General features: G+C 42.7%; 1 protein-coding gene across 4 annotated transcripts in view; it reads left to right on the forward strand.

The window, feature by feature from the left end:
• The window catches only part of abcc8 (ATP-binding cassette, sub-family C (CFTR/MRP), member 8), a 291,828-nt gene that overhangs the window by 41,509 nt on the left and 222,951 nt on the right, over window positions 1-27,368 (forward strand). For all 4 annotated transcript variants that reach the window (XM_078549123.1, XM_078549126.1, XM_078549124.1 and 1 more), the window contains exons 6-7: window positions 14,464-14,706; window positions 26,625-26,813. In XM_078549123.1, coding sequence (XP_078405249.1) covers window positions 14,464-14,706; window positions 26,625-26,813 — 432 coding nt within the window. The remainder of the gene's footprint in view (window positions 1-14,463; window positions 14,707-26,624; window positions 26,814-27,368) is intronic.

Consider the following 27,368-nt stretch of genomic DNA (forward strand, 5'->3'; position numbering starts at 1 on the left):
CATCGGTGGAGAAGAAATCAGTTAACGTTTCGAGTCTTCATGACCCTTCTAACTCCTGTGCTGATTTGAATACGAAAACACTGATGCTTAATTCCTTGTGCATCACTTAATACGTTTGTGTTAAATTCTTGCTTGAGCTATTTTAATGTGGTGATTACTACATCAAAATAAACAGATTAATTATAGTGTAGAATGACACACAGGCATTTAAACAAATTTGCTGAGTAGTGTGATCAAAATAGGAAATGGGAAAAATTAATATTCTTTAAAATATAGAAGTTGATATCTGCAGTTTCATTTATGCTGAGTTCCCTGACCTCTGTTGGTGGCGTTATGTGGAGGAGAAAACGTGGGAAGCAGATTATGTGTTTTCTCATCGGGGTAAAGCAACCCACGTCGCTGTTACAGAATTTAAGGTTCAGAGCGGCATTGGCTAAGGCCTGGTAACATGCTGCTTACCTGTCTTTTTGACGAAGAGAAACTGGAAATTATGTGTTATGTAAGGTGATTTAAAAGTGGCAAAGGAAAATAGTAACATATTGGAAAGCAATGTAAATAATTTCCAAGCACAGACACACAGAAGAATACAAGGGAATAGATGCATAAATCTGAGACCTCCTTGTGCAAGGGAAAATTGGGTAAACATTTGAAGCAGAGAAAGATACAGGATAATGAGGTGAGGAGAGGGAAGTGATATCAGTTTGGGCTAGCTCTAGTAACAAACAAGACATAATGGACTAAATGGCCTCTTTGCCGTAAACTTTTATAGCTCCAAGGGTGGAAAATAATCTTTAAGTTTTAATAGGTTTCTGAAAAATTTCATATTTCTGTAGTTTCCATGCTGTATGCTTTCTTTACATTATATTTACACCCTCTGGCAAATCTATGACAGCTATTGCACCCAATTTCTATGCATATTATCACTGGCGTTTCACTGTTCCACTCCTTTATGTCTTCAGCCCATACTGTACAGCCAGCAGCTTGAGAGAATTGATATAGCATGGATGAAAAAGCACGCCAAAAAGGGATCGATTAAAATGGTTATACTCGAGCTTGTGGTTAACTGCTGTAAAGGGGAATCCCCTTCAGCGTGAAACATGAGCTCATATACAGCGACGTACACGTAAGGCCCTGGACTCACCAATCGACGCCGATATTTTGACACCCGTGTAATCTCCGGGTCAGCGCAACGGGCAGGCGGGTAGGACACATTTGTATAAACCTCATCCACGGGCAGGATAATATGATCGAAATGAAAATGAGCAGCTTTGGAGCCTGCAGAGATGATCTTGAAAATGTGTCATATTGCACACAAAGACAGTCAATTGGTATATGTATAAAGTAGGAAGCAAAGTTCCACAAGTGTTTGGAGTTTTGATTTGTGAAACTTAGGTGAGTGTGGGGGTAGGGGAAATGCACTGGCAGAAACTTTAAGTAAGTTTTCCGCATAACATTTTATGAGTTGAATGGAACCGAAATAGTACAGCATAGTTTGTGAAAGGGACAGGTTTATGGGTTTAATGGCCACCTCTTACTTTGTACTTTCCAGTGTATGTTAGTCTTTTCATAGGATTACATTCCCTTTGTGGTATAGTTTGTAACAACTGCTTTAGGCTAAATTAATAATATACAACCCTTCTCATGTTTTTGTATTTAGTATGTTTGTCTCTGTGCATTTCTTAAAAAAAACCTACTTTTAAATACTCATGTTTGGAAGTTTGCAGGAGATTTTCCCCCCGGGGCAGAGTTTTCCCGTTGGCATGTGGGGGCGGGCCCCACACATCTGCGTGTAAAATGATGCTCGGTGACGTCGGGCGGGCGTCCCAACGTCACCGCGCGCCATCTCAATATTCCGTTGGGCGGGTGCGTGATGGTATCCACTGCGCGCCCGCCATTAATTAATGGGCCACTTAAGGCCCTGGACTCACCAATCGACACCGAGATTTCGACACCCGTGTGATCTTCGGGTCAGCGCACCGGCGCAACGGGCAGGCGGGTAGGACACATTTGTATAAACCTAATCCACGGGCGGGATAAGAGGGTTCAGTGTGGTCATGACTGTGCTCTCTCAAGTATTGATTTTTCAAAGTTACTGATACTTGCCTATGTGATCTGCAATACTTCAAAACGCATACCAGCTGCTTTGTCTGGACTCAACCCTCAGGTTAGCACTCTGCAGATGAGGGATCTTTTCTAGGCCTGCAGGTTTCAGGAGCCTTCCCATAGCCTGGGAATGGGAGTTGAACTCTCCACTGGAGGCACCTCCTCTGAGGAGGAAGGGAGGGCTAGAAAGGGGAGGAGGCCAGGAGTGCACATTCAGCCTCCAGGGGAGCCACCTTTTTGAGGACAGATGCAGGCACAAGGGGCACAGGGCCAAGAGGTAGTCCAAGGCAGAAGGGGCCGCAGAAGACGCCACTATCCTGCTGCCAGGGTTTACAGGCGGCGAAGCAGCTACCTCAATATGTCTGAGGTGCAGTGCCGAAGGAGGCTCTGTCTCTCAAGGGAGACAGTCAACTATATCTGTCAGATGATTGGCCCTGAGATCTCCCCTAACTGTGTGGGTGGACACCCCATGTGAGTGGCTCTGAAGGTCACAGCTGCCCTCACCTTCTATGCCTCTGGCTCCTTCCAGGGGTCGGTGAGTGATCTTTGCGGTGTCTCTCAATCAGCTGTCCACATTTGTATCAAGCAGGTCACAGACACTCTGTTCAGGCGTACATTAATCTTCATCCACATCCGTTGGGACCAGGCAAGGCAGACAGCGTGCCAGAGGCTTTGCAGCCATTGCTGGCTTCCCCTGCGTCCAGGGTCCAATAGACTGCACACATGTGGCCATCAAGGCGCCAGCAGGTGAGCCCGGTGCCTTCGGCAACAGGAAGAGCTTCCACTCCATGAACGTGCAGATAGTGTGTGATCACAGGATGCAGATTCTACAAGTCTGTGCAAGGTACCCAGGCAGCTCCCACGATGCCTACATCCCCAGACACTCCCAGGTGCCAGGGCTCTTCAGTGCTCCAGCCCAGCTTGATGAATGGCTGCTGGGTGACAAGGGCTACCCCCTCAGAAGGTTGCTCATGACGCCTCTCCGCTATCCAAGAACAGAAGCTGAGCAGCGTTACAGTAGGGGCCACGCCTCCACATGGGCTGTGGTGGAGAGAACCATCAGTCTTCTAAAGATGCACTTCCGATGCCTGGACCGCTCAGGGGGTGCACTCCAGTACCTCCAGGCCGTGTGTTGGTGATAGTGGTTGCGTACTGCGCTCTCCACAATCTTGCACTGAAAAGGGGGGATGTTGGCTGCGGCTGCACGTGATGAGTCCAGCAGTGATTCCGAGGATGAGCACGCACAGGGAAATGCTGAGAGGGTAGACGCTAACCCAGGCATACTTCAGGGAGGCAGGGACACCTGAGAGGCTTTAATCCAATGAGCCTTCAGCTAGCACACCACATATGGACCTCCAGGACGAGCTGGGCTGTGGGCTCCATACTCGATACCTAAGTGCAAAATCTGCCGGGTTAGGAACAATAACCAAAGGCCTTGTTAATAAAGCTGAATGTCCCACAAAGCACTCCTAATATTTTTGGAAACCATCCACACGCAGAAGAAAAGAGGCATCCTCAGCCATGGTCACATGTCTGAATTTAACATCGCAAGCAAAGAAACCTAAGCCAAAAAAATGACAATGGTGTTCCAATTCAAAACAAATCATAAAGATTTCACCTCGGGCCGACACAAAGCACCAGTGATAAACCGGTGGTGTGCCTAAGGTGCCTTATGTTTACGTTTCCCGGTGCTATGCCTTGGTGCTGCCCCATTTCTGGGAGTGGCATCTGAGACAGCCTGCTGACTCTGCTGTCCTGTTGGCCTCGATGACCTTGGCAGTCATCCTCTGGTGCATGGAGCCTGTGCTGGCCCCACTTGGGAGGGAGCTGCCAGTTCCAGAGCTGGCATCTTCCCAATTGTCGCAGCCTCACCGGATGCTATGATCACTGGGAGAGGGGCGGAGGAGCTGCTGCCCTCATCTGGAGTGCCCTGAGAGGAGTCCGCAGAGACGACAGGCAGCTGCTGCACCAACGTGAGGTCACTTCGGACCTCCCTGCACACTGTGGATGGATGGGCACCGAGCTGGGAAACTTGGTGCCCAGACCATCTCCCACACTGGCACGGACCAGCTGAGGTCAATGCCGATGTGAGGGCCTGCTGGTCAGAACACATCCCCAGGAAGCCCTGATGGGGCTCCTGGAGAAGCCTCTCCACGAGAGTCGCTACTCTCTCCATGGAGGACGCTTGGTACTTGGGCATGTGGCTCATTGATTTAGCGAGCGTCCGCGTAGACTCCTCCACCACAGACACCAAGCCAAACATAGCCTCATGTATCTCCCCCAGATGCTCCCGCACACCCGGCTGCATTTCCTGCACTTGCCGCGTCGCGGGCGACTCCAGAGGCACATCATCAGGCACCGACTGAGCATGTGCCTGGCCCCCTGCAGTCATCCGCCTGCTGGCACCATTCGGCACTCTGTTTCTGCCAACTCCTCCAGCAACTGTGAAGTGCCCTCACCACTGTGCCCCGGGACACTAGCCGATGTTCTAACTCCCACCAAGGTGCTAATATCTGCGCTGGTGCCTGCCTAGCAGAGATGGTGTGATGCTGGTGAGACTTCAGGGCCCTCAGGTGTGAGAGGGGGCTTCTGCTGCTCCTCCTCCCAGCCCTGCTCCGCTGATGCTGAAAGGAAGAACAAGGACATTGGAAGAGTTAATGTGGAGACAATGACAAAGTGCATCCCTGTCCCCCGGATCATTATGCGCTCATCCTGCCAAAAGCAATGGTCAAGCCATGTTGCAAAATTAAATCACTTAGCATTCAGCACTGCTATGGCTGTTGGGAGAACAATGCTAAACTCACTGCTGGGCCTACATATCTGGCCGTGGCACCCCAGCCTCACCGTCATCACTGGACCTGTCCGCATGGCACCTCTCCAGATCCAGGGCCTCCTGCTCAAACCGGCTGAGGATGGGTAACTGCGCCTGGCTGCCACCAGTCCTCACACGCTCTGCCACATTATGAGCATTCTTCTCCTGAAATGAGAGAAGAGCATTGATTTGTGCAAGTTGTACATGGACTCTCTTCACACACGGCCCACCCCAAACAGAGTGGGATATAACAGGGCTCCAGTGCCTCCTCACCCTGCTGCTGCCGAACACACACAAAGATGCTTGGTCTGCTCCCCATCCCCCCTCCCCCCACTTGGACACATGCTGCCTACATCACATTAGGCACCACATGGTATATCCTTCCATAGAAAGGAGGCACAGGCACGTGGAACACTGAGGGGATCAGATGATTCGTTGCCACGCCACCTTGAAGCTCCCCTCCACACATGTCATCACCCTGACTTGGACGTGTCCTGGAGTTCCAGCACTGCGCCTAGGTGCAGCTCCTCCAGGTTGCCCTCAAAACAGTCAGGTGGATCTCAGTGTACCACATGCTGCAGGCGCAGAACCCATCTCTTCACCACCCTCTCAGGCTGTCCTTGGCATAGGCAATATCTTCTGGCCCACCCAGCAAAGCACACATGCCGTCAATGATTCAATGCAGTCACTACACTCAGACTTGGTTGGGGGCAGGGTGGGGAGGTAGGCAGCAGGTGGGAAAGCCGACCTGCTGGGTTAAGTGACCAATTCCAACATTGTCCTCACCCTTCCTGAGAGCAACAGGTCGTTGAAGCGCTTGCGACACTGGATCCAGGTGCGCTGCACCACGTCGTGGGAGCTCACCACCTCCGCCACCTCCTCCCAGGCATGTTTCACCAGGTTGGAGGGCCTCCTCCTCCTGTCCTGGGGAACCAGCACCTCCCGCCGTGCTGCCACCTCTTCGAGGAGGGCAGCAAGGCAGTCATCGGAAACACAAGGGGCAAGAATGTATGAGAAGGTATGGATGCCGGACAAGGTATGACCAGGGTTTCTTGGTCTTGAAGGGATCGGGAACCTTTGGGAGTGAGGTGGGAGAGTGAGGGGATGAGGTGCAGGTTTCGGAGGCCAGACAGGGAGGCACAAAGTTGGGGCGGGGGTTACAAGCTGGGGGTGGGTGCTCCTGATGCGCACAGGACACCCTGCAAAAGATGCATTAACTGTTCCTTCCTGCCCTTTCACCAACTTGGTGAAAAAACAGTCCTTGTCACTCTCACCCACCTTCCACTGCCAAGCATATTATGGCAGTGGAGGTGGATTGAAGCCATTAATTGACACTTCATTAGACAATTAAGGACCTCAATAGGTTTGAAGACTACTGGGCACCTTACCCACCACCCCATACTATGGGGACCAGGCTGGGGGTGGGCAGGAATTGATAGGCTACCCATCCAACCTATTTTACTTGCTCCCCTGCTGAGAACAGGCCTGCCAAGGAGCTATAAAACTCACCCCAGGATTCTATTCTATGTATTCTGTTCTGCCATAGATGGATCTTCCACACACACTCACATGAAGACATATCAGAGGTAGCTTCCGAGCTACCCTAGAGTGACCTCAGCAGAACACTTATCAGTTAAGACCTGGTGTGAATCCCACTGAGGCCCCAGAAAAGATCTGGGAAGTAGAAATAAATAAGTAATAAATCCTGGACCAGATTACTGACCTGAATTTAAATGTTAGTGCTTGCCATTGTAGTTGTAAACTTAAACAAAAACAAAAATACCTGGAAAAACTCAGCAGTTCTGACAGCATCTGCGGAGAGGAACACAGTTAACGTTTCGAGTCCGTATGACTCTTCAACAGAACTAAGGAAAAATAGAAAAGAGGTGAAATATAAACTGGTGTAAGGGGGGGGACAAGTAGAGCTGGATAGAGGGCCAGTGATAGGTGGAGATAGCCAAAAGATGTCATAGACAAAAGGACAAAGAGGTGTTGAAGGTGGTGATATTATCTAAAGGAATGTGCTAATTAAGGGTAGAAAGCAGGACGAGCAAGGTACAGATAGCCCTAGTGGGGGTGGGGTGGGGGGAAGGGTTCGAAATAGGCTAAAAGGTAGAGATAAAACAATGGTTGGAGATACATTTAAAAATAATGGAAATAGGTGGGAAAAGAAAAATCTAGAAAAAAAGCAGCAGGCCATGTTCCAGTGAAGCTCAATGTAAACTGGAGGAACAGCACCTCATCTTCCGACTAGGCACTTTACAACCTTCCAGACTGAATATTGAGTTCAACAGTTTTAGATCATGAACTCTCTCCTCCATCCCCACCCCCTTTCCGATCCCCCCCTTTTTTCCAATAATTTATATAGATTTTTCTTTTCCCACTTATTTCCATTATTTTTAAATGTATTTCCATCCATTGTTTTATCTCTACCTTTTAGCCTATTTTGAACCCTTCCCCCCACCCCACCCCCAATAGGGCTTTCTGTACCTTGCTCGTCCTGCTTTCTACCCTTAATGTCACCTATTAGCACATTCCTTAGATAATATCACCACCTTCAACACCTCTTTGTCCTTTTGTCTATGACATCTTTTGGCTATCTCCACCTATCACTGGTCCTCTATCCAGCTCTACTTGTCCCACCGCCCCGCCCCCCCCCCCACCTTAAACCAGCTTATATTTCACCTGTTTTCTATTTTTCCTTAGTTCTGTTGAAGAGTCATACAGACTCGAAACGTTAACTGTGTTCCTCCCCGCAGATGCTGTCAGACCTGCTGAGTTTTTCCAGGTATTTTTGTTCTTGTTTTGGATTTCCAGCATTTGCAGTTCTTTGCTTTTATCGTAATTGTAAACTTCTTAGCCTTTTTCTGACTTTGATCTTCTTGATAAAGCGGCTCAGCTTCCAATGAGTGGCGACCGCCTTTGATGTACCCTTACAAGTGCAATTCACTTGCGAAAACCATATTAATTATCCCACCTCCGCATCGAAGCCTGATTTGGGCAGCATTAAGTTCTGCTTTGCTGCAGTTGCACCAGTGGAGCAGGCCCTCAGAATTCTGGTCTCTGACTATATTGCAGGATATTCGCTATTTTGTTCGGAAGCTATTGCCATGCCTGACCAATCTTTGCTTTCCATTGTCATCAGCTTTATATCCAATTGCTACTTCATTTTTTGTGTTTCCAAAAATTAACTTGTTTTGATCATTTTTAATGAAAGTGGAAACCCCTGGTAAAGACATTTTTATGTAAATGAATCATTTACTCCTAAAGTTAAACATTTTCTAATTCAATCCATATGTATTACTGCTCAGGTATTGCTGCCAGTGGTCCAATAGGCAAATAAAAGCAATCTATTTTAGTGCATTAGTAACATTAAAAACATAGTTTGTTGTACTTAACCTTCAGAAACACCTAACTGACGTTATTTAATGAACGGAAGCAACAAAGCAAATGCATAAGTGTGTAGATGTGTTTTTTATTTGATCGTGCTGAGGACTTCAGAACTGTTAAAAATAGCACCAACATCCAGATGTACAAACCACTTTTAACTCAGTGCTGCAGTTAGTGATTATGCAAAGTTGCTAAAATCATTTGAATAATTTAGTGTGAGAAATATTTCATGCTAGTATCCTTTGAAGCACAGTAGTTTCCATTTCATAATTCATCGCAAATAGAGGTAACACTGGTTTCGTGCTTGGGTGAGATTGTGTACTTGCTGCAGACATGCTTCAGTGAGCAGTCTGTGCCCTGACACAGTAACCCGTTGAGGATTATCAGAACTGAACACAAAAACGTAAACTCAACACATGGATATCTAGGTCTGGCAGCATCTGTGGAGAAAGAAACAGAGTTAACGTTTTGAGTCCATATGACTTCTTCAGAGCTAGAGTCATATGGACTCGAAACATTAACTCTGTTTCCCTCTCCACAGATACTGCCAGACCTGCTGAGTTTTACCAGCATTTTCTGTTTTTATTTCAGATTTCCAGCATCAGCAGTATTTTGCTTTTATCATGGGGGTTGGGGGTTGCCTGTGGGGTGGAGGAGGGGCTAGGGAGAGAGGGGGTGAAACCAGATGCTAAATGGGTAGCTCTGAAGATGAGTCATACGGACTTGAAACGTTAACTCTGTCTTTCTCTCCACAGATGCTGTCAGACCTGCTGGGCAGAATTTTACGAGGTGGCAAGCGGGGGCGGGGCCCGCTCGCTGACGAGTAAAATGACGTGCGGTGACATCGGGCGGAACTCCCGATGTCACCAAGCCCCATTTAAATTTTCAGGAAGGCGGCGTAGCAAAATCAGCTGCGCGCCTGCTGACCTGTCAATGGCCACTTGAAGCCATTGACAGATCAATTAAAGTAATTAGTGGACCTGCCCGTCCAACTTTAAGGTTGGCGGACAGGCCAGGAGCCCTGGCGGGAAGTAGAAAAAACATGAAACCTTATCCACAGGCGGGATGAGGTTTCATGTAGGGTTTTAAAAATTTTAATAAAGTTTTTATGGAAATTATGAACATGTCCCAACTTAATATTTTTGAACGTAGAGGCGATCTCCCTGAGGCAGCACTTAGCCTCAGGGAGATGAGTGCACTCTTTCATGCACATGCGCGAAAGAGCACACTCTCGATTTTAGGCATTCCCCCTCGCCTGCACAGGGAGCGCACAGCGCTTCCCTGCGGACGTCACGCTGGGCGGACCTTAATTGGCCCGCCCATGTAAAATGGTGCCGCACCTCCGATCGGGGCCGCCGATCGGAAGCACGCCCACATGCGCCCGCCCATCAACTTGCCCCCAATGGGGGGAAAATTCAACCCACTGAGTTTTTCCAGCATTTTTTTGTTTTTGTTTCAGATTTCGAGCATCCGCAGCATTTTGCCTTTATCTTGCTAAATGGGTGCATTGCTAATAAGGCTAGCCTGTTTGAAAGTCTGAGTTAGCACACAATCCTAATCACTGGTTGCCTTAATTTGAATTTGCCCGGAGTTGCTAAACCAGAAATCTGCAGGTTTAGCACTCAAGTACTGATTAGATGCAATTTTTGTGCAGCAGTAAATGTGGACTCCTCACACTCACTTTCACAGAAGGTGTGGAGTGCTCTGACTGACACACAGTGCCACGTTGCAGGTTGACTTGGGGACCAAGGGAGACAGCATACTGGTATTCAGGTGCAGCATTGGATGTTCTGGTGGAGGAGGTCCTGAGGGGATGTCCTTCAGGGGAGAAGGTGCAATTCCACCCTCTCATCCCTCTTCTGCAGCAGCTGGTGGTAGAGTAACACAGCACTTACTCTTCTTAGGTGAAGTCCTGAGAGAATTTATGGAATGTTGCTGGTGTATTGATGAAATCTTGAGCTACTATCCCAGGAAGTCTCCTGGCATGTTTCCGAGGTCTTCTTCATATCTCTAGCAGAAATAAATATGAAATGATGAGTATCCCTTTAAATAGTTCTTGAAATCAATATCAACGCTGTGTTTATTCTCAAACAGCTAGATGCTGTAAGGAGACGGTGTTAGTTGAAGTGCTTGTCATTAATATGCCATGCAGCCACTTTAATGATGATTAGGAGGGATTTTAAGTGACAGTCAACTTTTAAAGAGCCTCTGAGTGTTCATTCCTAATGCTGACTTCAACTCTTTTCCCAAGATGACTTCTTAACAAATGCAGGCTAATCAGCAGCTTGAGACCCCCACTTGGCCACCTTGGAGGCTCTTTAGCACCTAAAGTGTTCGGCAGAAATAGTTCTGACAGATAGTGCAGTATATTGCTTTAAGTTTCCAACACAGAGCATCTATAGTCTTGGCTTCAATGCCAGCAGGAAACACAAGTAAAGGCATGACAATTCTCAGAGGAAAAATCTGAATGGTAGAACCATAACGTTTGGAAGAAAATCAACACTTATATAGTTTGGGAAGCAAACTTGCTGGTGAGATGGGAGAATGATATAAAATATGTACAAGACAACATATAACTTTGGCTTAAAATTTGCAAGAAGTAATTGCCAGTATATCCTGCACTGTTCCACTCAGCCAAGTTATCTCTTACTGTTCATAACCAGTTCAATTAAATTCTTTAAACAGCTACAACTCAATAGAATCTCATGCAAGCAACCCCAGAAACCCCTGTACATTTAATGTTATATGGAATAAAATAAACAACGTTGCAGTGTATCTTGGCAACATAAGGTCAAAAACTCAAGCTTTGCTCCCATGGTTTCTGACATTATGTGAATGTTTAGCAGATTCTTCTAAGTACCCCTTTAGTTTATAGAGCAAAGTACTATACTTATAAAAAAAAATCATGAATTTTCTAACCTGATTGGAGACATTTAAATCAGGACTTCCTCTCTGTAATGTTGCTCATGGCATTATTACCTCTATTCCAAAGATGATCCACTGAAATCAGTGAAGGTCGTGAATCCAGATCAGCCAAACATGATTAATAATCAACTAAGTTGTTGGGCCGGAAACCTATTTCCATGTTGTAACTTTTATGTCTTTCTATATATGTTGCGCATTTGCCCTGGAACTCCAGGGTTGAATCACTTAATCAGGTTTCCAGCCCTGCAATAGTACCAAAGCAGCTCTTACCAAAGTAATAGTTTGGTAGTACAGAATTTGAGTATTGCTGAAAAAAAAATTTTTTGTTGAAGCTTTTTGTCTTGCACTCACCAGGACAATTTGCAAGAAAATACCAATGTCAGAGGAAACAACATATTCATACTGTGCGAGAAGAGAGTGCTGATTGGTTGGCAAGTGGACTCTGATTAGTAGAGGCGTTGCCATGGAGAATACACCAGTTGATGGTGACTGAACATTAACTGTCAAGCATTGTTTGAAATTGAAATTTACACCAGGCAGCTTGACTCTGATTGATCAAGACATTGCACTGGGGGATGAAACTGTGAATGGCTGCCACTTATTTTGTTTAGCTGAAACAGGCACAATGTATGTACATGTTCTTTCTGTCTGCAAAGACAGGGCCCTGTGTATTAATATATGTAGCTTCCAGTACATGCAAATGTGCCACACTGTGAGCCCAGCTAACAATCTTAAATTGGTTGTCAGCACAATTCTTAGCACATGTTGGATAATTTAGAAAATGTTGTCCAATCCCAGAACCACATCTAATGTTGGACACTGTTTTGAGTTTTGCAAGCACGGGCTGGTTGGGTACGGTCTGTACCCTGCTCGTTGCGAACACCGGAAGGGACGTGCTGTTTGATATGATCTACCAGTCTTTAGGACGTACAGCCTACATATCTAGCATCACACTGGAACTGAAATTCATATACCCACATTACTCATTTGTGTGATAGGCAGAACGTCTTTTTGGCTTGATAGCAGAATCCTGTTAGTGGTGAATACCACTCGTGTTGCTACTGCATAGTAGCAGCATGAAACAGCTAGCTACACCTGTTGCTCAAATTTTTGAGATACCTTGTCCTTCCAGTGTAATCTGAGGTAGACTGGGCACTCTTCAGGGTCAAAAGTGACGGCCTTGGGCCAATTCATGAGTTTGCGTGATATACAGCGCAGAATGATGTGATCAGGGTAGCCATTATCTCGCAGGATATCTCTGATGCGTCCTATTTCAGCATCAAGCTTGCATGGTGAGCAAATGGCTCGGGTTCTATTTACGAGGTTGGCAATAAAGCCAATCTTATGGTGCGTGGAACTGTAGGAATCCCAACTCACATATTGACCAGTGAAGGTAGGCTTGCAGTAGACTGTGGTAGAGAACCCCCTGGCGGGTTTCTGAACTAGTACATCACGGAAAGGGAGTTCATTTGATTGCTCCATTTCAAAGGCACAGGATGAAGCCTATTAAGACACACAAGGCTTAAGACACACTGCCACTATGCAGTAGCAACACGCGCGGTATTCACCACTAACAGGATGCTGCCATCAAGCCTAAAAGACGTTCTGCCTATCACACAAATGAGTAATGTGGTATATGAATTTCAGTGCCAGTGTGATGCCAGATATGTAGGCCATACCTCTCAAAGACTGGCAGATCATATCAAACAGCATGTCCATTCCGCTGTTCGCAAAAGGGCAAGTTACAGACCGCACCCAAATAGCCTGTGCTTGCAAAACTCAAAGTACAGTGTCCAACATTAGGTGTGGTTCCACAGTTGGACAACATTTGCTAAATAATCCTCAGTGTGCTAAGAATTGTGCTGATAACCAATTTAAGATTCTCAGTCGGGCTCACAGTGTGGTGCATTTACTATAAGCTAAGTATATTAATACACTGATCCCTGTCTTTGCAGGCAGACAGAACATGTACACATATTGCACTTGTTTCAGCTAAACAAAATAAGTGACAGCCATTTGCTGGTTCATTCCCAAGGGCAATGTCTTGACCAATCAGAGTCAAGCTGCCTGATTTAAACAATGCTTGACAGTTAACTGTCAGTCACCATCAACTGGTGCATTCTCCCTGGTAACGCCTCTACTAATCAGAGTCCACTTGCTAACCAATCAGCACTCTCTTCCCATACAGCATAAATATGTTGTTTCCCCCTGACATTGGTATTTTCTTGTGAATTGTCCTGATGGGTGCAAGATGAAAAGTGATGACAAAGAAGTCTCTTTTTTTCAGCAGTACTTTTACCAAAGTCACAATTGACATAATCTGTGACTGTGACAAAGGTAAACTTTTCCTCCTCATCCTTCTCCAACTGTCTGCAGCCTTTGACACAGTTGGCCACACCATCATCCTCCAACAACTCTCCACAGAGATGGTTGAGACTGTTCTCACCTGGTTATCATCTATTAACAGTTTATGTGGAGGATAAGCACCAGCATAGAGCTGTTAGATCAAAGGGCTTGTTTCTGTCCTGTAAATACTATGTAATATCTAACATTCAGGCCAGACGCATTGGATATGATGCATATATTAGATATAAAGTAAACAAATGAGATTGATCTAGTTATAGCACGGATGAAAGAAATAATTCATACATTCCTTATTATAATTGATACCTTTGTCAAAATTCTTCTTCCCCATAAGTTGACTTGGGTATGGTTTTCATTACTAAATAAAGCTTGTTTACTCCTTCATGCTGAGAAACCATTGTAGAATTCTATTATGTATATTTAAGCAGAAGGATAATATTCACCCCAAGCAGAGTGTGTGTGTGTTGTGTGTGTTTGTGAGAGAGAGGGTGTGAGTGTGTGTGCCTGTCTGTGTGCACGAGAGAGATCAGAAATAGCTTCTGCTGTGATGCTGCTCCACAGTCAGAAAGCCTGCTGAAACTCACTGTTTGGACCCACACTTGGCAAACTGATACCTGTGTGAAGCACTAGGGGATTATTAAATAACATGAAACTCCACCCCCATTATATTCAGCACCTTCAGGGGAGAAGGGAATAAAATTGGGGAGAAAAATGCACAGTGTGTACACACCTTTTTTGCATCATAATGTTAACAAAGAATACTAACGACTCTTAATTTACTAAAATTAGGAAATATTGTAAACTTTCAACTTTATTACTGTTTACACAGAAACAATCATTAACTCCAGAATTTATTTTTCCTGCTTTAGCGCTATATCTTCTACAAACACTCACGAGAGGTGAAACCTCCTGAAGACCTGCAGGATTTAGGTGTCAGATTCTTGCAACCATTTGTGAACCTACTCTCCAAAGGCACTTACTGGTGGATGAATACCTTCATAACAACGGCACATAAAAGACCTATTGACCTTAAAGCCATTGGCAAGCTACCTTTTGCCATGAGGGCTGCGACCAATTATATGCACCTTAAGGATGCATACGAAGCATTAAAGGTAGAGCACTCAAATATTTGACAGCTTTTTGTTTAGTCTTGCATTTTATGCTTTTTTTTAGAGTTTATTGCTGTGTAATCGGCTCCATTAATTATTCAGTTTGCAACTATACCTTGAGACTTGGCACTGGCACATCAGGAATTTCATAGAATCAGCTGCAAGTCTATGCTCTGCTAGCCTATTTTACCCAGGGAAAGGAGTGGAAGTGTCACAGATTACCTCAGTGCAGCCAAGCCAGGGAGGAAAGACTAAGCCTGATTCCCTGCTTCAGATCACGTACAAGTGACACCTGCTACAAGGCATTCATATGTAAATATCAGGGAGAACCATTTATGGCTTGACTGTGAAATCCTACAATGGTTAAGCAGCCTATCAACACTCAGTTTTAAGGTCAGACTGAACAGTGGCCAATTAGTTGAGTATCACAGATGTACTGCCACCTATAATGCAGCACCCCTACATGAGCCACCACTCTCAGAGAAGTTAAAAACTGATAGAAAAAAAATGAAATGACAAAGAAGCTCATTTATTTGTCATTAATGCTTCTAGACCAATCTATCAATAAACCTATTAAAAAAAAATCTGAAACTGTATAAGTTACTCACATCTACACAATCGCCACACATCCTAGAAATTGGTTACTAAAATGATTGGCACATTTTGTTCATAACAGATATCACTTGTGAGGTTTCATGCTTAATGACAGGGCCAAAGGGTTGATTTTCCAACTACATATGGCTGGCGGATGAGGGCCTCTCATCTGTTGGGAGATTTAGTGTCAATTCTTAAAAATGGTAGATTTGATTGATTTGAATCTTACCAACAGAACATCCACTACTTCTGAGCAGGTGAATTTAATGATGATATCTATTTCACTGACAAAGTCACAAACTGATGCTATTGACTTAATGATAGTAGCCCCACTGTTTTACCATTATTCTGTTTGTTGCATGGGATAAGGGCTCCCCGATGGCAAATAATTCTAACATTCTTTCTGTAAATAAATAGTCTCCATATTTGCTGACTCTGGAAAGTTAGAATTTTGTTTCTGCCAATTGATAATCACTTATGGGGCAAATTATGAACTTCCCACAGTTTCAGATTTGATTTCAGAAGGACATCTTCAGTATAAGTAGATCATTCACCCATTCATTCTTCCCAAATGTAAGCAGAACTCTCAGGACTGAGACTGCAATTAAGAAGTACCCTTAAAAAATGTCCTGATAATCAAACAAACTAAATGAAGGCTGGCTGAAATCCAATTTGCTTGTGACATTAGCTTTTTACTTTTGACTCCAAATGAACGCTCTTGGACACCAACCCAATTTATTTATGACTTGAACTTGTATCAGAAAAAAGCCAGCCTGTGCTGCTTTCAAAGACAAGTAATCATTGTGACAGGTTATGTCAAAGGCACCACTGCTCCAGCTAGATAAATAGCCAATCTAATTACTATCACCATTTTTCAAGATCAGGGAGCTCCATTCTGTCAGCTATGCTGTAGCCAACATCTAGATATCTTTATTAATAAATTCCATAATTTCTGGAAACTATGATATAAGTAAATTATATTCCATAGGGTGAATGCAAAAATAGTCCCCTGTAGCTTCATACTACCGGCTGTGAAGAATTGTGAGTTGTAGCCTTTTTGATTTTTCAATACGGCCTTTGGAGAGGAAGTCATCTGTACTACACTACGTTACTTCATACCAGCATTAATCATTGGCACAATTGTAAATATCTTCATAACAGCTGCAGATCTCCTTTCCCTTATAGCCACATTTCATGATTCACATTCAGAGTAACCACCCAAAAATAAAATTATAAAGACAACTTAAGAATAAAAGACGTAGAGTCAATTTTCCCACTGGCATGTTTTGGCACTGTGCCATACCATGCCATCTGATGGCAGAATAGAAGAGCTTTTGGTTCTATAAAGAAAGAAAATTAATTTTCCAGAATCTATTTTATATCTGATGTTGCACCAGACACTTGTGCATGTCATATATTGTAGTAGTTGGCTTGCAGATGTTTGAAAAGCTGGATTTTTGATACTATTCTCTTTGGTGTGCCATTGATAGCCAATATGGAATTACATATAGAAATCCAAAGTGTTAGCCCTAGTCATATAATGAAGTACCTAATGAACTATTGATATTCCATAAAGACATCACAAAAAAAGATTTGAATTATCAGAAACAATCTGTCAGTATGAAAATCTATATTTGTTCATCTTGTAAGGTTACAAGGGCTAAACTCTGACCATTCAAGTGATTGTTTGATGCTGTGATGATGGATTGTAGGGTTCTGTGGAAGGGGGAGCTAAATGGGTGAAATGGCTTCCCTTATCTGTATTTTTTAATAAAGAAAATTCTTAAGATCTGAAATATAAATGGATATTGCTGGAAATGCACAACTGCTCAACATCTGAAAGAAAATAAGCTTACATTTCAAATGTAACTCTTTATTGGAGTGGAGAATTCTGACATTTAACAAAATGAAGTGATTTTTTTTTCTTCATTCATGGAATGTGGGCTTCACTGGCTGGGTCAGCATTTATTGCCCATCCCTAGATGCCCTTGAGAAGGTGGTGATGAGCTGCCTTCTTGAACTGCTGTCGTGTAAGTACACCCACAGTGCTGCTAGGAAGGGAGTTCCAGGATTTTGACCCAGCGACAGTGAAGGAATGGCGATATATTTCCAAGTCAGGATGGAGAGTGATTTGGAGGGGAAGTTCCAGCTGATGGTGTTCCCATCTGTCTGCTGCCCTTGTACTTCTAGATGGTAGTGATTGTGGGCTTGGAAGGTGCTGTTGAAGGAGCCTTGGTGAATTCCTCCAATGCATCTTGTAGATGGTACACACTGCTGCTACTGTGCATCGGTGGTGGAGGGAGTGAATGTTTTGTGGATATGGTGCCAATTGAGCAGGCTGCTTTGCCCTGGACAGTGTCAAGCTTCTTGAGTGTTGTGGGAGCTGATGTCATCCAGGCAAGTGGGGAGACATCACTGTTAATTTTAGCCAATGTTTATGATTCAGCTGTTCCCACAAAATACCTATTGAAATTCAATTGGGAGACCCAGATCATAGAATCATCTCTCAGACACGTCTAAAGACACCCAGGAAGGTATAAATTCTCTTTTATTGCAGAACAAGGGTGCCAAATTTTCTTTGTACTTTATGATCTGTTATCAAAATCATATTGTCAGAAATCTTGTTAAAAAGGCAATTTCATCAAAATTCAGAAAACTATTGTATAACTCTGACTCCTTGAGCCTTATGTTCAATCCCTCACTTCAGAATTCATGCTTTCTAGTGGTACAAGTTAAGGGATAACAAAAAGGTTACTTTCCGGTCGAAAGTGGACCAGCATTCTCTACTGTCCCCTCAATTACACAAGGGGTAAAAATTCCATAAGGGTTTTTCTGACCTCCATTGAAATTTAGACAGAAATCCTGAAGAAACAGCGTAATAAAGATTTATGCCATTTCTCCTGGGTAATGGCCTGAGTTCCGAGAATCCCGATGGAAATTCTGTCTCTTGCTCTCTTAATATTTTTGTCTATATAACTACGACTGCACTTGCAAAGTAATATTTTACATAAAGCACTTTGAGACATTGAATATGATAGGTTATTATATAAATGCAAGAATTATTGCTATTTATCAGATGAATCAAACTAAATTTGGTAAAATCACAAAATTGGATTGGTTCTGACTTTTTTCCTGAAAGTTTTTGTTTTAATTCCATCTTTTAGAGAATAGAACAATGCCTTTGGTATCCTTATGTGTCTACCACTAGCTAATTATGTATCATTTTAAACCTAAATTAGCAAATGATTCACCCTGTTGCTTGTTTCCTATACCTGTGGTTTGCCTAATTACATCAGTATTTGATGTAATGAAGGAAATGCGAGAGCCAAGAGCAAACCAGATGATCTCTGTATCAGTTAGAGAAATTACTACTAATTCCTTGAACTTCAGGGTTACCTGTGTTGTGTATTTTTATTTAATGTTTCACAATAGTCATTCTTCCTTATATGTTCTTTCCAAACAATGCTGAATCCAGTGAAAAGAATTATAAAAGCTCACAATAGATATTCAGTGGAGATTTTTAGCAAGATATTAAAAGTTTGGGTATCCTCTTTCATTAAGTTTCAAAATCAAATTTCAAAACCCACAAGAAGTGTGCCTTCCAAATATCTCTGGCACCATTTAATTATCCAAGTAGCTTTATTGACATTGACTTCAACTTTGAAGATGAGATCACCCTCTAAAAATAATACAGTACTTGGGCTATATAAAGATACACATACACACACAGAATGCCCTTGTCTCTGTGCAATGATAGGGTTGGAACATATCAACCTCAATGCACTAAAGATTGAAAGCATGATGCAGTCTATTTTTATCTCTGTATAATGACCAAACCAAGAGCCATACTGATTCTACCTAGGGATAGGATTGGCCATTGAACCCCCCAGCTCATTTCATCGTTCAGTTAGATTATGGCTAAACTGTACCACTTATCTGCCTTTGTTCCACATCCGTTGATATGCTTGCTTAACAAAAAAATTCTAGTGATACCAGCTTTGGAAATTTCAATTGTCCAAACAGCCACAGCCTTTTGAGGGAGAGAGTTCCAAATTTCCACTACCTTTAGTGTGGGTACTGCTGACTGCCATTGGATCAACAAACTCCACCCTTCTCTGCATCTTCCTCCAGCATGTCCATTCACTTCTGAACAAGGCCTTAACCATCCATAACCTTATTGTGGATGATGGCATTGACATCACAGACTTGATAGAAATTTGGCTCACAGCAGATGGCAGCTTCTCATACTAGGCTATATTTACCATCACCAGCCAGGTCCAAATCAATGCAATCAAAATCCTTATTAGCTCCCACCTAAAATCAGCAAGATATTCTCACTCCTCCGCCCCCATCCTTTGCACCAAGCAAATTCTCAACCTCAATGATTTTTATCCCCAACTAAACTCACCTTGCCCGCTAATATTCTCTTACCCAAATTCATGGCCTCCCCTTCACTATTTCACATGGCCTCTCTTTTTCCATCATCTCTAGTTATTTCCTTGTGTCCCTTACCACTTGCATCTCCCACCAACCACACTTCCTCCCCTGTCTGCTTCTGGGGGGGGGGAAAAAATCTCCAAGTCACTTAAAACGGCATTTTCAAATTCCTAACTGTCTAGCCTTTGGCCCTCATTTGCCATGATACTTCTAACCATTGATTTGCTCAATCAGACCCTCAATGTTGCCCCTGATGCCCTTGTACCCAGCAACTAATCAGATTCATAAGTTGCATCCTCTGTGATTGTGACCATTTTGCACTATTATTCCTCATCCTTCTCAACCTGCCTGCAGCCTTTGACCACACCAACTTCTTCCAATGCCTCTCCTCCCTTGTCCAGCTTAGTGAGACTACCACGCCTCAATTTTGAAATTCCATCATTGTCCTACATGATCGCTATAACCTCTTCTATGCCAACAACTCTCCAAGAACTCTGCATTTTTCCAATCCTAGACTCTTATGCACCCCCCATTCCCTCCAACCCACCATTTATGACTGTTGTTTAGCTTTGGTACTGCCTAACTAAAGCCCTCCTTTGAGACACTGTTTAAAACTTACCTCTTCAACTGATTTTAGACAGGTAGATCTTTAGTTAGCTGATTTCTCCTTCCCTACCTAAATAATTTAGTGACATTTGTAATTTTCAATCCGAATACATAATTCTTGAATGTAGAGTGCCTTGGAAAAATCTGATCAATTCACCTGCAATTTTCTCCCCTGTTTATCTTAATGCTCTGGCTGGGAAACCATTACTTCCTGGACACGTGTACATCTAACTTCCCATTATTTTCTCTACCTCCATTTAAAAAAAAGGGTGGAATTTTCTCTTTGGGCGCAATCAGCAATCTAGGCGCAAATTGTGCTAGTTTTGAGAAGAGGTTTTTTTCCCCTCAAATTTCCATTCCAAGTCATTTACATACCTTTAAACAGAAAATCAGCCATGAACGAATACAAGTGAGCAGTACTTTAGAACATCACACTTTAAAAATGTTGTTTCAAAATATACTCCTTAATATATTTAAATGGTAACTTGGTTATTAATGTAGCTGAAAAAAGAATTTATCTCAAAAATAAGCATTTTATTCGGTGTTTATTCCATCATCTGTGAGTAAATTGATTTTAAGTAACTGAAAATGGCTTTAGAAAACCAAACAGAACCATTTTCAACTTGTATTAGTGTACAGTAGTCAGTTTTGCAGCAAATTAAAAATAAATATGTTCAAAAACTTCTAAAGTGGGCCTATAGGTGTTCTTATGTCTAAAAAAGAAGCTTAATTATTGGAACATGCCCAAAGGCACGCAAACAGGCACAATTAGCAGAAACTCACATGCCTTACTTCAACTTGGGAGTGTGGACAGTTTTGTAGACAGGTTTGGCTTCTAGTGTTACTTTTTTTTTTAAAAGTAGCACTAAAGATTACAAAAGCCTGATCTTCAGATAACTTTTCTCAGCAGAAACATTTAACTTTTACAAGGCAGCAGCAGCAACTACACGTGTGCATCAAACTCCATAACTAAAGAAGAACTTTCTTCTAGAGGTTCCCCACGCAGTTAACACATTAGTTTGCATAGATCATGTGATCTTACAACACAGGATTATTCTAAAAGCTACAGTCCTACATTTCCCAAATCTATAATTACTACTTTCCCCCCCCTTTAACTTTTTGGTACATTTTGCATTTACAAGGATATTTATCTCATGACATTACAATATTTACACAGATCATGAAATTATAAGGTGGTTTCCAGATCCGTGTGGAACTGCACAGCTCCATGACTTCAGATTATTTTGTAGGAAACACATTCTCTGGAACCGCATTAACATCTGGTACCTCATTAGTGTCTTCCGCTCCAACAGAGACATTGGGTATTCTTTGTCCTTGGTTAAGCAGCTTCAACAGGAACTACCGGTTCAGTAATGCTTACAGGTGGAACATCATTTTGTTGGGGTATCTCTCTTTTCCTTAAATGATTCACATGCTTACGGGTGATCCGGCCCTCCACTTCCATGTGGTACGACAATGGTCAGGTCACAGAACTCACTTTAGCAGGTAACCACTTTGGTCCTCCACCCAAATTCTTTACATATACTGCATCTCCAACAGTAAATTGTCGCTCACAACTATACAAATCATGAGTCACTTTTTGGTTCCCTTGACTGTTCTCCACCTTCCCCTCCAAATTGGGAAGTATTCAGCTTAGTCTAGTCCGAAGACAGCACCTCATCAGTAATTCTGCATCTGCTTTCTACAAGTCTTCTTTTTACCACAGAATTTAGTCTCAGCCTTCTTTTTGACTTCACTGTCGGCCAGACTTCTCTCAGATGCAATCTCAACTTGTTTTGGTTCAGTAGTTGAACTACCCATGACTTCATTATCTGCTCACATCTTGGAAAGTTCTATGACTTTTGCTTTTAAAGCCTCTTTAGCTTCATTTAGCTGATTCTTCAGCTCCTTTGTCTCATTCTTATATCTGTTGGCTTCTTCCTGGAAACTTAAGCATTGCTGCATCTTTCCCGCCAACTGATTCTTCAGCTTGTTCAGAGAGGTGTTAAATTCTTCCTGTTTCTCTTCATAATTTTTCAGAGGCACAAACTTTGACCGGAGGGATTCTTTTGTAGTGTATGAAGGTCTTTCAACAGGTTTTCTTTTTCTTCCCAAAGTTCGCTCACTTCACCTTGAACTCTGTCATTCAGCAGAGTCTCTTCGGCTTCTTCTGTTGTTTTTCCATGCCATTGTTTAAAACAGTCTTCATTTCTTCAGGCTGCTGAATGCTTACACACTCTTTTTTCATCCTATTGCAGTCCTTGGACTCTTCAGGCTTTTTCTGAAGTACTTTGCCTTGTTCCTTTCTCAAGAAAGGAACTCTTCCAGTTTCCTTTTGAAATCTCACCGGCCGATCAAGGTTAATTTCCCTCAACCGATTTCGACCTAGAAGGCTTGGTCTTCAGCCTTCTAATACTATCACTGGTAGTTGTGCCGATTGGTGTCTTTAATGAACAGTTGCTCTGGTGATACCTTTTACTTGGATTTCTTCGTCTGTGTACGTTTTCAACTTGGCAGATATTTGTTCCAAATTTAATTGTTGATCACCTTTATTTAAATATCCGAAAGTGTATTCTTCTACACTATTACAGTGATAGAAGCACCCATGTCTACTTCCATTGTTAATGGTTTACCATTCACTTACATTGTAACAAACATTGGCTCTGTCTTCCTAACTTATATATTGGATAATGAATAAATGTCAGAATTGGTTCTTTCTGGTTCTTCCTACCTATAGACTTCATTGGACTTCATTTGTTGTTTGGAGGCCTGTTTAAATCTTGCTTTGCGCTGCCTCATTATATGCCCACTTCTGCGACAAAAATAACATTCTACTTTTTAAAATTGCCAATCGCTAGAAGACTGATTGTTTCCACGTCAATGAAAGTTATTTTTCAATTCAGTTGCCAAGCTCTTTCCTTTCATTTTTCAGTTAGCGGAGACAGTTTCCCGTCCGACTAGGAGAACGACATCATTTTGCACCCCTTGAATTGCTTGTGAATCCCTTACAGTGTTTTCCATCGCCAGCGCTATTTCTAACGTTTTCTTAAAATCAAGATTCACTTCAGCCAGCAATCTCCGCTGAACAGAGTCTTCCTGCATGCCACATACTAAACGATCTCTGAGCATGTCATCCAGGGTTTCACCGGAATCACAATATTCCATTAGTTGTTTTAATTTCATTACATAGGTAGCAATTGTCTCCCCCAGGGCTCTATTCCGTGAATTGAACCTGAACCTCTGCGTTGTGACTGAGGGCTTAGGTTGAAAATGACCCTTAACGATGTCTACTAATTCACTGAAAGTCTTCAAATCTGGGGCACTGGGGGCCATTAAGCTTCAAATTAAACTGTAGATCTTGCTCCAACAAATACTCAGGAGAATCACTCTCCTGTTTTCCTTGCCTGTGATTTTGTTTGCTTGAAAGGAGAATGCAAGACATTCTATATATTGAGACCAATCATCTGTGGCTGGCTCAATGGGATTGATTATGCCAAAGTCTGGCATTTCAGATGGGTATATCTTCTTTAATTTTTAACGAACTTAGATACTTAGAATCGCTGGTCAAGGTACAGCACTGAATCTGATTTATCCTCATCACCAGTCTGTTATAGAGTTGATCTTCAGACAACTTTTCTTAGTGGAAACATTTAACTTTATTTACAAGGCAGCAGCATCAACTACATGTGTGCATCAAACTCAATAACTAAAGAAAAACTCTCTTCTAGAGGTTCCCGCAGTGCTAACACATTGGTTTACACAGATCATGTGACTTATAACACAGGATTATTCTTAAAGCTGCAGTCCTACATTTCCCAGAACTATAATTACTACAGCGACCCAACAGAAACCCCTGTGTTCAGTCCCCTAAACTCCCCTTCCCCCTCTCACTTTGATGTATTTGTCAGTTCTCTTTTACTACTGGTATTTTGTCATGCACCGTGAAAACAAGTACAAATTTAACTTATCGTTATTTTGCATATAACCTCAGCAGCAACCGTCTTTCATGAGCCATAATTCCTCGTTGCCGCTTTCTTTTTCTTAACATATATATATATAAATAAAAGCTTTCACTGTTAGTTCAACAATTATTCTGCTTCTCTCATTCTATGTGAAAATCAAAATTTCCCATTATATCACCTTCAGCCAGAAATACAAAGTGGATGATCCATCTTAGCCTCCTCCTGAGGTTACCACCATCATAGATGCAAGTCTTCAGACAAATCGATTCATTCCACGTGACATCAAAAGATAGCTGAAGACACTGACAACATGACAGCTATAGTATTGAAGATTTGAACTCCAGAACCTGCCATGCCCTTAGCGAAGCTGTTTCAGTGCAGCAACAACAGTGGCATCTACTGACAATGTGGAAAATTGCCCAGGTATGTCCTGTATACAAAAAGCAGGACAAATCCAGTCTGGCCAATTACTGCCCAATCAGTCTAATCCCAAAAATCAGAAAAGTGATGGAAGCTGTAAATGACAGTGCTATCATGCAACACTTACTCAGCAACAAACCTGCTAACTGATGCTCAATTTGGGCTCCGCCTAGGCTATTCAGATCCAGACCACATTACATTCTTAATCCAAACATGGACAAAAGAGGTAAATTCCAGAGCTGAGTGACTGTACTTGACATCAAGGCAGCATCTGACCGAGTGTGGCATGAAGGAGACCTAGACAAATTGAAGTCAGTGGGAATCAGGGGAAAAGCCCTCTGCTGGTTTGGGTCATACTTAGCACAAAGGAAGATTGGTTGTGGTTATTGGAGGCCAATCATTGTTAGCCTAGGATTTTGCTGCAGGAATTCCTTAGGGTAGTGTCCTAGGCTTAAACATCTTTAGCTGCTTCATCAATGATATTCCCTCTATTATAAGATCAGAAGTAGGGATATTCATTGGTGATTGCACAATGTTCAGCATCTTTCGCAGCTCTTCAGATATTGAAGCTGCCCGTGCCTACATGCAGCAAGGCCTAGATAACATTTAGGCTTGGGATGATAATGGCAAGTAACATTTGTGACACACACATGCCAAACAATACCATCTTCAACAAGAGATAATCTAACCACATCCGCTTGACATTCAACGTCATTGTCTTCGCTGATTCCCCCACCATCAACTTTCTGTGGATTACCATTGACCAGAAACTTAACTGGAAGAGTCAAGAAGTACTGTGGTTACAAGAGCAGAGGCTGAGAAATTTTGTGGTGAGTGACTCCTCCTGAGGGGGGAGGCAGTGGCATAGTGTTATTGTTACTGGACTAGTGATCCAGAGACCCAGGGTAATGCTCTGGGGACCCAGGTTCAAATCCCACCATGGCAGATGGTGGAATTCAAATTCAATAAAAATCTGGAACTGAAAGTCTGATGATGACCATTGTCATAAAAACCCATCTGGTTCACTAATATCCTTTATAGAAGGAAATTTGCCATCCTTACCTGGTCTACATCTGACTCCAGACCCACATTAATGTAGTTTACTCTTAAATGCTCTCTGAACGAGGGCAACCCCACATCCCGTGAACAAATTTTTAAAAATTCTATCCACCGTCTACAAGCCACAAGTAAAGAGTGTGATGGAATACTTTCCACTTGCCTAATGATTGCAGCTCTAACAGCACTCAAGAAGAACAACACCATTCAAAACACTACCTTAAACATTCACTCCCTCCACCATTGGTTCACAAAGACAGCAGTGTGTCCTCTCTAAAAGAAAAACTGCAGCAACTATGCAGATGCTTTTGCAGCAGCACCTTCCAAAATTGCAAAATTGTTGTTCTTTCATTGTCAAAATCCTGGAACTCCCTCCCTAACAGCACTGTGGGTGTACCTACACCACATGGACTGCAGCGGTTCAAGAAGGCAGCTCTCCACCCCCTTCTCAAAGACAATTAGGGATGGGCAATAAATACTGGCCAAGCCAGTGACATTCACATTTCAAGAATGAATATAAAAAAATGGAAAATATTAATAACAAAACTACATTTTGTTTTGCTACAGGTTTCCTTGATCTCTGTATTTATACATCTTCCCTACTATGTCACCACTATCAGGAGATTAGCATACATCTCCATTCTTTACTGTTTCTGATTCTACCCCGTATTTCCACTGTCCGATCACCCTTAATGAAACTTCTTCTTTCCACTGTGGTAATTAACAATATTGCAAAAAAAGATATATCACAAAATGGTTTGATTTGTTTCAAGTATGGTGGTCAGTTATGCAACTTTATTTGCATAAAATAAACAGCAAACGTTGTTCATTTTCCTTCTCTTGCAGAAAAAGAGTGGTGTCAGCCCTCAGGGCTCAAAGCTGATCTGGCGTGTGCTGCGACAGGCATTTGGTCATCCCATCGTTCTCAGCAGTACATTTCGCATTCTGGCAGATTTGCTGGGGTTTGCAGGCCCACTCTGCATCTCTGGGATTGTACATCACCTGAGTGATGAAAACAAAACCTTCCGTCCACAGGTATGGTAATTTAATCACTGTTGCAAAACACAGTTCTAGCACCAGGCTAATGTAAAATCTGTTTTATACAACTCGTGTGGTGAATTCCATCCATCTATGAATAACCAGCAAACGAGCATACAATACTTATTTTTTTAAAGCAAAGTACTGCAGATGCTGGAAACCTGAAATAGAAACAGAAAATGCTGGAAAAAGTCAGCAGGTCTGGCAACATGTGTGGAGAAATAGTTAATGTTTCGAGTCCAGTATGACTTCTTCTAATGCCGAGTTTTTTTCCAGCATTTTCTGTTTTTAATACTGATTTGGCCTGATAGTTCACATAAGATCAGTCACCGTGGTCTTGTTCACAAATGGAATAGATGGAGTGTTCCTCCAATTTGTTTAGAATGAGGACTAATTACAAGTAATATTAAAATTTCTCCATGCTATGTTAAACTCACACCCTGCAAAATGCAATTAAGTTGGAATATTTCCCTTTGCATATTATTTCCATGGCCCTTGCTGCACTGTAACCACTAGCATTTGATTAACTCTGTGGTACAACCCTTAGTGCCA

This window comes from Cetorhinus maximus, chromosome 9, assembly GCF_964194155.1.
Source record: "Cetorhinus maximus chromosome 9, sCetMax3.hap1.1, whole genome shotgun sequence".
NCBI lineage: Eukaryota > Metazoa > Chordata > Chondrichthyes > Lamniformes > Cetorhinidae > Cetorhinus > Cetorhinus maximus.